This window comes from Chionomys nivalis, chromosome 19 (assembly GCF_950005125.1).
Source record: "Chionomys nivalis chromosome 19, mChiNiv1.1, whole genome shotgun sequence".
Lineage (NCBI taxonomy): Eukaryota > Metazoa > Chordata > Mammalia > Rodentia > Cricetidae > Chionomys > Chionomys nivalis.
The window spans coordinates 30,879,463-30,892,273 of record NC_080104.1 but is presented as its reverse complement, the minus strand read 5'-3'; the positions used below and the strand labels follow the sequence as shown (position 1 = coordinate 30,892,273).

The 12,811-nt window shown below is 44.6% G+C and overlaps 1 protein-coding gene across 2 annotated transcripts in view; it reads left to right on the top strand.

The window, feature by feature from the left end:
- Positions 1-12,573, top strand: part of Uggt1 (UDP-glucose glycoprotein glucosyltransferase 1) — a 117,110-nt gene extending 104,537 nt beyond the window's left edge. For both annotated transcript variants that reach the window (XM_057794566.1, XM_057794564.1), the window contains 3 exons: positions 5,417-5,533; positions 5,876-6,029; positions 8,397-12,573. In XM_057794566.1, coding sequence (XP_057650549.1) covers positions 5,417-5,533; positions 5,876-6,029; positions 8,397-8,422 — 297 coding nt within the window. In that variant the 3' untranslated portion in view covers positions 8,423-12,573. The remainder of the gene's footprint in view (positions 1-5,416; positions 5,534-5,875; positions 6,030-8,396) is intronic.
- The last annotated feature ends 238 nt before the right edge of the window (positions 12,574-12,811 follow it).

Sequence of the window (12,811 nt, the reverse complement as noted above, 5' to 3'; positions counted from 1 at the left end):
CAGTTCCCAGTACTAAAAAGGAAAATAGAAATGAAGGATTCATATGTGCATAGACCTGTCTCTGCTTTTTAATTTATACCATTGGTCTGTTTCATGCCCATTCCACAATATCTAAATTACTATAGCTTTGTATATTTTGGGGTTCTTTGTTCTTGATTGGTATGGGTCTTATTGTTACATTTTAAAGATTTTATTTTCATTATTCTCATGTGGGTTCGAGTGTGTGCCATATGTGTGCATATGTTCTGAGAGGGAGGCCATCAGATAAGCTGGGGTACATGTGATTGTGAACTGCATGACTTGGGTGCTAGGAAACAAACTCAGGTCCCCTGGAAGAACAGCACTTAAGTGAACTATCGCCTCCCCTTGGGTTGGCCAGTCATTGTCTTCTTGACTGCACTTGGAATCTCTGAGGACGCTAGTAAGGCATGCTTTTCTGAGCCTGTTAGGGAATTTCCAGAGAGGATGAACTGAGCGGGGCGAGACCAGCCTGAATGTCAGTGGCACTGTTCCTTCACATGGGAGCTGGACAGAATCAAACACTGGTGTCCACTACCTGTGCTAACTGGTCCACAGCTCGTGAGCTGCTCTGGCTGTCGCTCTCCCTACGATCAGTGGAATGCTTTGAAACTGAGACAGACTCTTCCTCCAGCACTCGAGTCGTAGCAACAGAAGGAGCTAACATACTTATTATAATAATGAGTATATAATAAGATCTTCTTATTTAAGATCCGAGGTGGGGAGCATGCATGTGGAAGTCAGTGGACAAATCTGTGGTGGCTTTCCCCTTCCACCTTTGTGTGGTTTGTGGTGAGCCATCTCACTGGCTGCCTACTCTCTACTTTCTGTCCTGAATTTGTTTCCTGTAACTCATAAAGAAATCCTAGTATTTGTCCCTTTGCTTGTTTTATTTCACTTATAGCATCTTGATGTTTTGACTGTTGTATAAAAGCTTATTTACTTAGGTCAGAATTCCCCTTTTGTTAAGACTGCATAATACTGTAATGCACACATACAACATTTGTTTACTAGGTCGTTACTAGGGATATTTGACTTACTTCACACTGAGGGATGTATGCAATTGCTATTTACATTGGTATATAGTATGTGAGTTCTTGTTTTCAGTTCTTTGAGATACATACCAAGAAATAGAATTAGTGAATCATAGCAGAACTCGGTATTTACTTTCTGAGGAACCACCAAACTGTTTTCCACAATGGTGACACTATTTTACGTTTCAGTTAGTTATGCACAGGACTCCCTTTGCTCCAGATTCTTGGGTGCACACTCGTGTCATAACACAATGTGGAAGTCAGATGACAACTTGTAGGAACTTGTTTTCTCTTCCAGTATGTAGGTTTCAGAGATCATGTTCAGGCTGTCAGGCTTGGCAGCAGGTGCCTTCACTTGCTGAGCCATCTCTCAAGCCCTATCTACATTTCTAATTTATTTTTTAAAAGTTGCCCTTGCTAGGTGTGGTGGCGCACTCTGATTCCAGAACTCCAGAAGCAGAGACAAGAGGGTCACTGCAGCCAGAACTAGATGCATAGCTCTCTCTCAAAAAAAGAAAACAGGGTTGACAAAATGGCAAAGCGGGTAAAGGTGCTTGTCCGCGCATCTAATAACCCGAGTTTGAGCCCTGGAATGCATGTGATGAAGAGATTTGTCCTCTGACCTCCACCTATGGTGTGTGCACATACACACGCACACATGCTAAATTTAAGGATTTGAAGAAGAGTCTTACTGTGTGGGGGATCTGTGATCTGGGCTAGCCTCTAACTCTGCTCTTCCTGTCCAGTCTTCCTTGTCTTTTGATTACAGGCTTGCACTCCCGTGCTTGATTCTCACAGTGGTTTTGGTTTTGATTTTTCTGAACTGACAAGTGTTGTTGCTGTCTTTTTGTGTGGTCATTCATGTGTTATATGTGGAGAAATATCTGTTAAAGCCTGTTGCCCATTTTAGAGTTATTTGTTATTGAGTTTCAGGAGTTCTTTGTATGTTATGAATATTAATCCATTACTAGATAAGAGGTTAACATTTTCTTCCATTCTCCCTTTCTTTTGTTACCTATGCTTTTTGCTGTTATATCCTGAAGTTCATACTCAAATCCATATCATAGGAATTTCCCTAGTGCTTTCTTCTAAGAGTTTTACAGTTTAAGGTCTTTGCTACAGTTTGGTTTATTTGCAAATAGTGTAAGATAAGGGTCCATCTTCATTCTTTTGTATTTATGCTCATTTCTTCATATTGCTAGGCAGCCTTCACCACTGAACTGTACCCCAGTTTCCTACACTTGAGTAGATATTCACTGAATTTGACCTTGCAACTTGACAGTTATTTCTTTTAGAAGTTTTCGTGCAGTTTCTATTTCATGGTCTTTTGGTTTCTGATTTCCGATTGAGCTGTTACCTGCTGCCCTGATGATTTTATTTTAAAATTAGTTGCTATGTTTAAGATTTGTATTGCAATGAGGTGACCAGGTGTCTGGTTGTAGGTTGTTTTTGTTTGTTTGTTTGTTTTTGTTTTTGAGACAGGGTCTTTCTCTCTCACACATTGTAACCGAGGCTGCCTGCATATCACGATGATGAACCTCCTGCTTCTGCTTTCCGTGTGCTCAGGTTACAGATATGTGCCGCTGTAGCCAGTTCATAGCGAGCTTTGACAGATCCTCTACTGGGTACTTATGGCTTCATTTTGGTCTAGCTTGGTTTTAGCGGGGTTTGTGGGTGACTTTATTCTATTGGGATTTGTCTCTGACTGTCTTTAAGCAGTACTGCAGAGTTCTTCCGGCAGCCACACGCCTTTCCTCAGTGTTTTCTTTCGTTTAATCCTTCATTTTAGGTTTTTGTACTTTGTTCTTAGGATTTCCTGTCTGATTTGTTTAGCCTTCTGTTTGTTCTTGCTTTTAATAAAGATGTTTTGGTTTAGCTGGTCAGTGGTGGCACACGACTTTAATCCCAGCACTCAGGGAGGCAGAGGCAGGCGGATCTCTGTGAGTTTGAGGCCAGCCTGGTCTACAAGAGCTAGTTCCTGGACAGCCAGAGATACACAGAGAAACCCTGTCTCGAAAAACCAAAAAAAAAAAAAAAAAAAAAGTTTTGTTTTTTTCCCCCGTTTTAATATTTTTTGTTTTCAGTTCTTTGTTGAAATTCCTTATCCTTTATTTTTTAGTGTAGTCTTGTGTAGAGTTGACTATCTTGACTTTAATATCTCTGCCACCTGCCAGCTCTCATCTATCTATACAGCTGCTCTGGGTCTGGTGCTTTTGTCATTTTTTGCTCATGTTTTTGCTCAGCTGTTTTTTTTTTCTTTATTGAAAATAGATTATTTTTTCCTTATGTAATAAATCCTGATTACAGTTTCAAATCCCTCTACTCCTTCCAGTTCCTCCTCACTTCCCCTCACATCCGGATCCACTGACTTCCTGTCTCTCATTAGAAAATAAACAGGCTTCGAGACAGGGTTTCTCTGTGGTTTTGGAGCCTGTCCTGGAACTAGCTCTTGTAGACCAGGCTGGTCTCGAACTCACAGAGATCCGCCTGCCTCTGCCTCCCGAGTGCTGGGATTAAAGGCTTGGGCCACCACCGCCTGGCATAAAATTAAAATATAAAAGATTAAAAAGACACATCAAAATTGGACAAAGCAAAGAAACAGAAGGAAAAGAGCCCAAGAAAAGGTACAAGAATTAGAGACTCATTTACACATTCAGGAATCTCATAAAAACACTAAATTAGAAGCCATAACATATGCAAAGGGTTAAAATGTATGCACTTTTCTTTTGTTTTTGGTGGTGGTAATAGTGATTGAGCTCGGCCTCATTTATGCAGAACGCACACTTCACTGAACCACACTCCAGCCTCAAGTGTGTGTCTCTCATGACATCATTCAGCTTCTCAGTTGTCTTCAGGATTCAAGTTAGTCTCATTTACCTTGTCTGCCCGTACTAGAGGCAGAATCTGTTCTCCCACAGAATATGAAGTTAAATGGACACTCTGTTCTTTATGTTGCAGTAGTGCTGGGTCAACAGTGTTTAAAACTAAACTCAGATACATCAAGATTGATATTTGATAATTTAAGTTTATTGGGTTTTGTTGTTGACAGATTTGATAATGGGGAATTGTCTCAGTTACTTTTCTTTTTCTGTGACAAAGAACTATGACCAAGGCAATTGATAGGTGTTTAATTAGTCCTACATTTCCAGAGGGTTAGAGTCCTTGATGGCAAGGCAAGAACCATGGTAGCAGGAACAGCTGAGAGCTCGCATCTTGACTGCAAGTGGAGAAAGAGAGAAACTGGGAATGGTGTCTTGTGAATCCTCAAAGCCTGCCCTAGGAACAACTCTCCAGCAAGGCCACACTTCCTAACCCTTCTCAATATAGATGGTTGTGAGCTGCCGTGTGGTTGGTGGGAACAGTTCCACCACCTGGGGATGAAGTGTTCAAACCTACTAGCCTGTTCTTGTTCCGACCACCATAGGAACCATTTATCTCATTAAACGCTAGAGTGCAGGTGATTGTTTCCTGGAACATACAACATAGCCAGGGTGCATGGAACTCAGTGGCTCTGATCTCGTGCCTTTGCCTCCAGAGTGGTAGGCTGCAGTTGTGCCGCCGCGCTCAGCTGACTGCGCTACATCTTTCTTTACAAGCCTCACAGTCAGTTTATGCTTTTTATTTCATTGATATATTAGATTTCTCTTCTGGAAAATTATAAACTAGTTGAACTGCAGAAGTGAACAGAGGCCAGGCATATTGGTTCACAGCTGTGATTCCAGTATGAGAGGCCAGGCAGGAGGACTTCACAAGTCCCAAGCCAGCCTAGGCAAGAGTAAGACACTGTCTCAACAAAAACTAAAGAATGTGATTTTCTTTAGACAGGAAAATGTAGTTGAATTTTGTCTGTGTTTTGTTTGTATAAGTGTTGGCTTGCCTGTGTATATATGCACCACATGTGTGCCTAGTACTGAAGGAGTCCATAGAGGGCATCAGATCTGGAGGTGCAGATGGTTGTGGGCTGCCAGACCGTCGGTGGGAAACAACCTGGGTCCTCTGTCAGAGCTGCTAATGCTTTATTTGTAGTCCCATCCATGGGCCCCTAGGTGAGGTGATATTGTTTGCTTTTGTCAGGTTTTTGTTTTTTACTTTTAATTATGTGTGTGCGTGTCTCTGTGTGGGTGTGTGCACATGTGTGTAGGTGGCTGCAGAAGCTAGAAAAGGGCATCAGATCCCTTGGAGCTGGAGTTACAGGTGATTGGGTGCTGGGAACTGAACTCCGATCCTCTGAAAGAACAGTATACTCTTAAATGCTGAGCCATCTCTCCAGCCCTCTAGTTGAATTTTAAGCTAACACTTTTTTTGGTTGTTTATTTAAATTTCTGAGTTTTAGATCCTTGTGTTTTACTTTCTTTACCAAACAGGATTTGCCCAATAACATGATCCATCAGGTGCCAATCAAATCCCTCCCTCAAGAATGGCTTTGGTGTGAGACATGGTGTGATGACGCATCTAAGAAGAGGGCTAAGACCATCGACCTGGTGAGCTGCCTTCCCTGCATGGACCAGGACTGTGCCTGGACTGCTGATGCTGCTTCCAGCTGGCTCTCTGAGTTGTGCTTGGAGCTGCAAAGCAGGTCTTGGTTGTTTCAGCCGGCCTCTTCTTTGCTTTCCTCAGGAAGCCAGATCCCCACGCAGAGGGCCAACCATTTTCTGCTGAGTCACTGCTTGCCCTTCATTACTCCTCTGTGCCTGTGACCTTTGCTCCACTTTGGCTTTGGGAGTTTCTTACTGACCCTGCAGTCCCGGTCTTCTTTCCTCAGTCTCCTTTGCGTTCTGTACAGCTCCTTGAGCTCCTCTGAGGTGCGCTCCTTGTGTTTTCAGTGCAATAATCCCATGACTAAAGAACCCAAACTGGAGGCTGCTGTGCGAATCGTCCCCGAGTGGCAGGACTATGATCAGGAGATCAAGCAGCTGCAGAGCCTCTTCCAAAAGGAGAAGAAGATGGGGACCCTGCGTGTAGAAAAGACACAGGAAGGTGAGTGTAAGCCTGGTGTTGGGTAAGTGCTTCTTTGTTTCTGATTTGCTGGGAAGACAACAAAATAATGACATAAGGGGAGAGAGCTACCTTTCCCTTAGTCTCGACCTCAGCTAAGTTCTGCTTTTCATTTTGTTTCTTCGGCCAGCCCTCTAAATAGCGCTTTCAGTGAAGTTTTGCAGTCCTCTACCCAGCACACACACGCGCGCACACACACACACACACACACACACAATTACACACATACACTTTCTTGTTTTGGTGAAGAAAGAAGAGATGCTTTCTAAAACTTTTTTTAAAAAAAATATATGTGTGTGTGTGTGTTGTTTTCATTAAATTTGCCAAGGTACTAGAGAGTGAATAAATTTAGATCAGGACAAAATATATATTCGTTTGAAAGAAAATAGTGTAAAACAAGCATATTGGAGTGAGAACAGAGTGTTTGTATTTAAGCTGAAAATTAAAAAAAAAAAGATGTCTTCTTTACATCAATTTTCAACTTTATTCCATATCATTTTATTACAGCTTCATAATATGTTTACTTATTTAGAGGGGGACACATATCACCGGGCATGGCAGCACACACCTTTATTCTCAGCACTCTGGAAACAGACAGGTGGATCTCTGAGTTTGAGGTCAGCTTGATTATATAGTGAGTCCAGGCCAGTCAAGGAAATATAGTGAGATCCTGTCTCAAAACAACGAAACAAAGTTAGAAAACCAAACACACATACAGTGTATTTTATAGCAGCAAGCTGAAAGAGCATAATCGGTGGTAAGACGTGTCTTTCTGAAGGCTGGATGTGTGGCTCAGTGTTAGAACACTTTCCTAGTGTGTGCAGGACCCTGGGTTCCATCCCTAGCACTTCCAAGGACAGACATGGATCTCTGTGCAAAATACTTTCGTATTTTTATCAATCAAATTAGGTGGGTTTTTTTTTTTCTTTCTTTCTTTTTTTTGGTTTTTCGGGACAGGGTCTCTCTGTAGCTTTGGTGCCTGTCCCGGAACTAGCTCTTGTAGACCAGGCTGGCCTCGAACTCCCAGAGATCTGCCTGCCTCTGCCTCCTGAGTGCTGGGATTAAAGGCGTGCGCCACCATCGCCTGGCGGTGTTTTGTTTTTGAAGCCACAAAAATTTACAATAAATGCTTAATACCTTTGCCCATCCATACAAGTCTTAATAATTAATCCAAAGCTAAGAAGTGAGAGGATCAAGAGTAAAACTCACTTTTCAGCTACACAGTAAGTTTGAGACCAACATACAAAAACAATGAATAAATTGGGCTCTGGATTTTAATATTTCTCCCCCTTTAAAGTTATCCCAAGAGCAAATGCAGAGCTTGGGTCTTGAGTGACTCGGCAGCCCATTCTGGAGACTGTCAGGGTAGTAAGAATCCTAGCTAGAAGGCTACACAGTCACACAGTCACCATAAAAACAACTCAGATTTGGGGTGGGAGATGGTTAAAAGCACTGACAGTAATTTCAGTTCTGGGGGTGTCTAATGCCCTCTTCTGGCCTTTGTGGGCTCAGCATGCATATGTTATACAACTATATATGTAGATAAATGGGCAAAGAATATGAGCAAACTACTCAAAAGAAAAGCCACATAGGAATAAGGCAGAAATCAAGTTAGAGTCACCATTAGTAACTGCTATATCAAAAAATATTGATGTATTGATAATGCGCACATAGAGGAGACAGTGGTGAGACTGGGGAATGAGCCTTGCAGAAGCTGTGGGTCTGGAAAGCCCTTGCTCAAAAGCAGCAGTATGTCTGTTAACGGGAGCCTCTGAGATCCTGCACCGCTGGGCTCAGTGGGCAAGGTGCCTGCTACCCAACCTAGTGATGACCTGAGTCTGATCCCAGAACCCATGTAAAAGTGGAGGAGAGAACCAACTCCACACAGTTCTCCTCTACCCACACGTGTGCACACAGTAATGGTTATAAATAGGAACATATGAAAGAAAATGCTTCCACCTTCAGCAGCTCCTCTGGTGAGAGTGCTCTTAAATAACTCAGTGCAAGGCAAAAACAATACATATGAAGATGCTTACTTTACTGTTCCATATCAATTAGTAACATTACAACAGTTTAAGGATCAAAGAAAACAGCTATCCTGGCACGCAGAACAAATGTTGGCTGAGAGCCAGGACTGCCCTTGTGAAAGCAATGTAGCCACAGTGCGAGTCAGCAACTCTTAAAACTGAAAATGTGTCCTTTCTCTTATGTTTGCTTTCAAACTTTAATACAAAAATACCAAACCCCAAGCTCCTCCAACTTCATCTGAGAGCTTGTGGGGTGTGCTGTGGACAGTGCTCATGCTGTGTTTATGACGTGAGTCTCATGTTCTGTTGTTCTTTTCCATAGAACCTGAGAAACATGAAGAATTATGATCTCTGGCGGAGGATGGGAAATCCCACCATCTGACAGTTTTTATACTAAATGGTTTTTTCTGATCTGTCGATACAACTGCTGAAGAACTGACTGGGCAGGTGTCCACACCTATTGATTTAGACTACTGCACCCCAGTGGGTGCTGGATCTTTGGGGCTAAGGCTCTGTTGGATTTGTACCTCAGAGGAAGACAAATGGCTGATCTTCTGGGACTCTCTTCACACCAGAGGGAGAAATGGTGGCAGCAACTGAAGGAAGCTGAGTCCTTTGGTGCCCACGTCCAAGAGCACACATTGCTGCACTGGCTCAGAAGCTAGCCAGAAAAGCCACCATGTTCTTCCTTACCTCAGTTTACCTGCAGCCCTTGCTGCACTGCAGATGCCCACCCTGCACCAGGTCAGGCCGGCAGATGCTTCATCCAAGGTCCCTGCCTCAAGGTCTATGCCAACATGCTTCTCCCATCTTGTGCCCCATATTCTCTTCCCAAGCATTAGGCTCATTGTTATTGAGCCCAGCCGATAATCATGTGTCTTCAGGGTTGGCTCAGTTGCTAAGAAACAAGTCTTGAGGAGAACTGGGGCTTGTTTGGATGAGGGTTGTGGAGACGACAGGCCGGGGGGAGTTTTGTGGTGTTCAAAGGAAGAAGACAAAAAATTGGCCATTCTCTTTCAGTCTGCTGTGGCTGACTTTAAAGGAAGTTTCATTCTATTCCCAGTGAACTTTCTACATAATTGTTTTGTAAACGATTTTTATATTTATGAAAATGTTTGCTTTTCCTTCCTACTTTGTAAAAAACTGTCGGTTATCAGTTTCCTAGCTGGGCACAGGCACACTGAGTCCCTCAGTGACCCATCTCAGTGTGCTCAGCCTCCATCTGGACGGCCACGGTAGTTTTCTCTCAGACCCAGGAGACTGGCCTTGGGCTTTCCTTTCACTCTGCTCTCAGACCTCTGACGAGGAATGACTGTCTCTGGAACTCTGTCTGTTTGCCTTTCATTTTGGCTCTGTGATTGCCTTTAGCTTTGGAGACTCGTCCAAGGCCCGGTACAGTTCTAAGGTAACTGCTGCTGTATGAAGCAGCCCCCGTCATTGCTTTGTGTGTGTCCACAGCCACAGCCCACTTCACCTGGGCGGGAGCAGCCTGGGCTGTGGAGCCGGGGACACGCTGTTACCCTGGCTGTACAGGTGTCTGGTGTCATCTCTGCCCAGGAGTCAGGGATCTGTAGCAGAGGGTTTCTGGGTACTGACCTGCCTTCCAGCTCACAGGGGCTGTTCTTCCTCTTTAACCTGCCTTTTAAAAACAAGAAGGGAGCAGGGGTGTGGCTCAGTGGCAGACAAAGTGCTTGTCTAGCAAGCTCAAGGCCCTGGGTTCCATCCCAGCATTGCGCCCCCACCCCTCAGAAAGAGTGACTATGAAGAGTGAGTACGCAGGAGAAGTCCTTGCCCACTTGAACTAGGTAATACGTGTGTTTTCAAGGAGGAGTGATCTACAGTAGCCATAGTTGGGATTTGAATGGGCCATTATTAAGTTATACATAGAGAGAGATGGCAAAGCGTCATCTATCGGGAGCTCACACAACCAGCAGAAACTCCTTACTTAACTCAGCCCCTGGAGTTCCCCAATGAGTGTCCTAGGCAGAGCAGAGTGTACCCTCAGGTAAGGACACAAGTGAAAGAACAAACAGCAAAACTAAAAACACCATCATCAGATTCGGTGCTCACAACATCCTGCAGAAACCAGCTGAGCTTGCAGCCTCCCTTCCCACTGCAGGCGCGTAGACAGCGGGCTAAGCAATGGCTGAGTCCTCTTGACCTTGGAAAGGTGTCTGGGAATGAATTACTTCCCAGCTGTGTTCAAGGATGTCATGTTTGACTCTTGGACTATTGAACTGTTTTGTCATGAAGTTAGAGGGGGCCTCACATGTTCCGTAGCCAGCTTCTTAGCACGTGACATCAGCGCACTGTATATTGCAACATGAACTTTAAAATAAAGATTTCACCACACATATCAAGTAATTAATTTTCCCCTATTTTCAAATCCAAAAGTTAACTTAGAGCCAGCCTTTGTTCAGGCTTCGTGTCCACATTGTATTAAGTTTTCAGGGATGCCACTGCTGCTGTCCTCAACTGGAGGCAGGGACACAGTGCTCCCCGTGTCCTGGGAGCCCATGATAAGCAGGAAATAATCAGGTCACAGGGGTGTGCTTTTTACTATTGGCCCAGGGGCCAGTTTCCTTCTTTTTACCAAGTCGTTCATGCGTCCTCTATGGTTCCTGATATGTCACCACCCTGACGTAAGTCATAGTAATAGTTGATGCTGGATAGGTCAGACCCAGCTTGCTTCTAAGGTTGTCCAGGCCCCTCCTCTGCCAGCTTCTTCCTCACTACCAGCTTCATCTCAACAAATTTAGCAAATGCCCCAGAAATGATGCTGCCATTAAGTGCCCCAGAGAAGGTGTCCATGTTGGTTTCATCTGATGGCTCCATGGGAAAGCAGACTGTGACCGGAAAGAGAGGTGAAATAGTTTCCAAGAAGCAGGAGATAACGGACCACATGGATTGTCTAAGCTTCTGGAAAGTTCACTGTTGTTCTTGGCATGCACATATATAGTTTTTTTGACCTCTTGTCATATAGAGGTAGAAAGTTTGCTTTCTGAGTCAGTAGGGTAGGGTGAACTATGACTCGTCAGAATTACATGCACCAGTGCGAGTCAGTCTCTGTGTTCTGCAGAAAGTGGCACTTGGTTGGCATCCCGGACTGTGAGGGCACAGCCCTCCAGCATCCTGGGTTTAGTTGAGAGTGGTGGTTTCATAAGATGTTGACATTGTTAGTCTGGCGGAAGCTGCCTTTCTGATGAGCATGCTTGTCTCCAGGTGCACATGCATTTTGCTGGGCCTGTCTGGCCAGAAGCAGGCTCCATGTTTCCTGACGCTACTTGAAACTGTGTTCTGAATCTTGTTGAGGCTCTGCCTGATGTGTGTCATCTGGTTTCAGACTGAGTCCGCGGATGATACCCCAAGAGCCCAGAGATAAAGAAGGAAGAGAAAAACAGGAAGTCAACTTGACTGGTGTGATTTAGAACTGTCAGCTGTCACATGGCCAGGGGATGAAGTCTCTCCTCTTGTCCCTAGCTCCTCCGTGACTAAATCTTTTTCTAAAATTGTTCTTAGACCTGCATGATTAAAAGAAATCATTTGCCTGAGGAGTTGGGAGGGCGCTCTGGTCCACTTTGCTGGGTAGATTTCACGGAAGGCTGTCGAGTGGGAAGTGGCTTGGTGATGTGGAGTGTGGTCTATGCACGATTCCTAAATGTGACTTCAGGCTCCGTCTTCTTCGTGAGTTACCGGGTACTTGACTTTCTGGGGATGTTGTGTGACGACCAGAGTCGATCAGATGGCTCGTCGTGTTTCTTGTTTAGGAAGCTAGCACTTTTTGTTGTTGGAAGTCATGAGCTCCTGTTTTCTCTGCCTTAAGGTAACAAGGAAAGTCTTAATGAGGACTTTCACACGCCGGATCAAGTCCAAGCACATTAAACACTGTCACTCAGGAAGTTACTGAAATTCCCCATTTCTCCTCCGTCGCTGGTGTCTGTCTGTTCGTGTAGTAACAGAAAGAGCCCTTCTGTGTTACATAGCAATGGTGAGCCAGTGAATTGGGCAGAGACTCTCCTTCCCATGGTGCCCGTGAGTGCTGACAGTTCATAGCAGCAGGTGACAGAGTCAGCGCCAAGCACCAACATGCTCCGGGGAAGGAAAGCAGGAGACCTCTCCTGAGTGTCCTGGGTCCCTCGCAACGTGTGGAGGGTCTGTGACTCATGAGTAGGGCTTGGAGCCATGGTCTCTTCCCGCCTGTGCTTTCTGCACTGCCTTACGTCCCCATTGAGCTCGGTAGAGAAATGGGCACCATTCCTTTAACCAGATGCAAACCACACTAACCTAAGGTTGGCAGTTTGGAACAAAAGACTCCCAAGCACTCTGTTTTCCAATCAAAAAAGGAAAAATGGAGACAAAACTTAGGGTGTTTAAAGAAACCATGTCCAACTTTCCACTCAAACCAACACCTCACTTGGTATGAGGTTAATGTCTGTGAATGTCTTAGTCCAAAGGATGCTGGTTTATCATGAGAGTAAGCTCTGCTCAACACAATAAACTCCTCCTCTCTTCTTTACAGCTGTCTGGTTGGTCATTAAGGTGCGTGGGTGTGTGCGCGCGTGCGTGGGTGTGAAGAGTAGATTGGTAGAGGACAGTCTAACCCTTCACCTGTCACAAACCTTGAAGGTGTAGCTGTAGCTAGTCCTTCAGATTTGGGGCCAGCAGCCAGGCCCCCAGCTTTGGGTCATGCTCCCAACAGAGCCCGGATGGCAAACAGCCCTGGCAGTGCCAGCCATG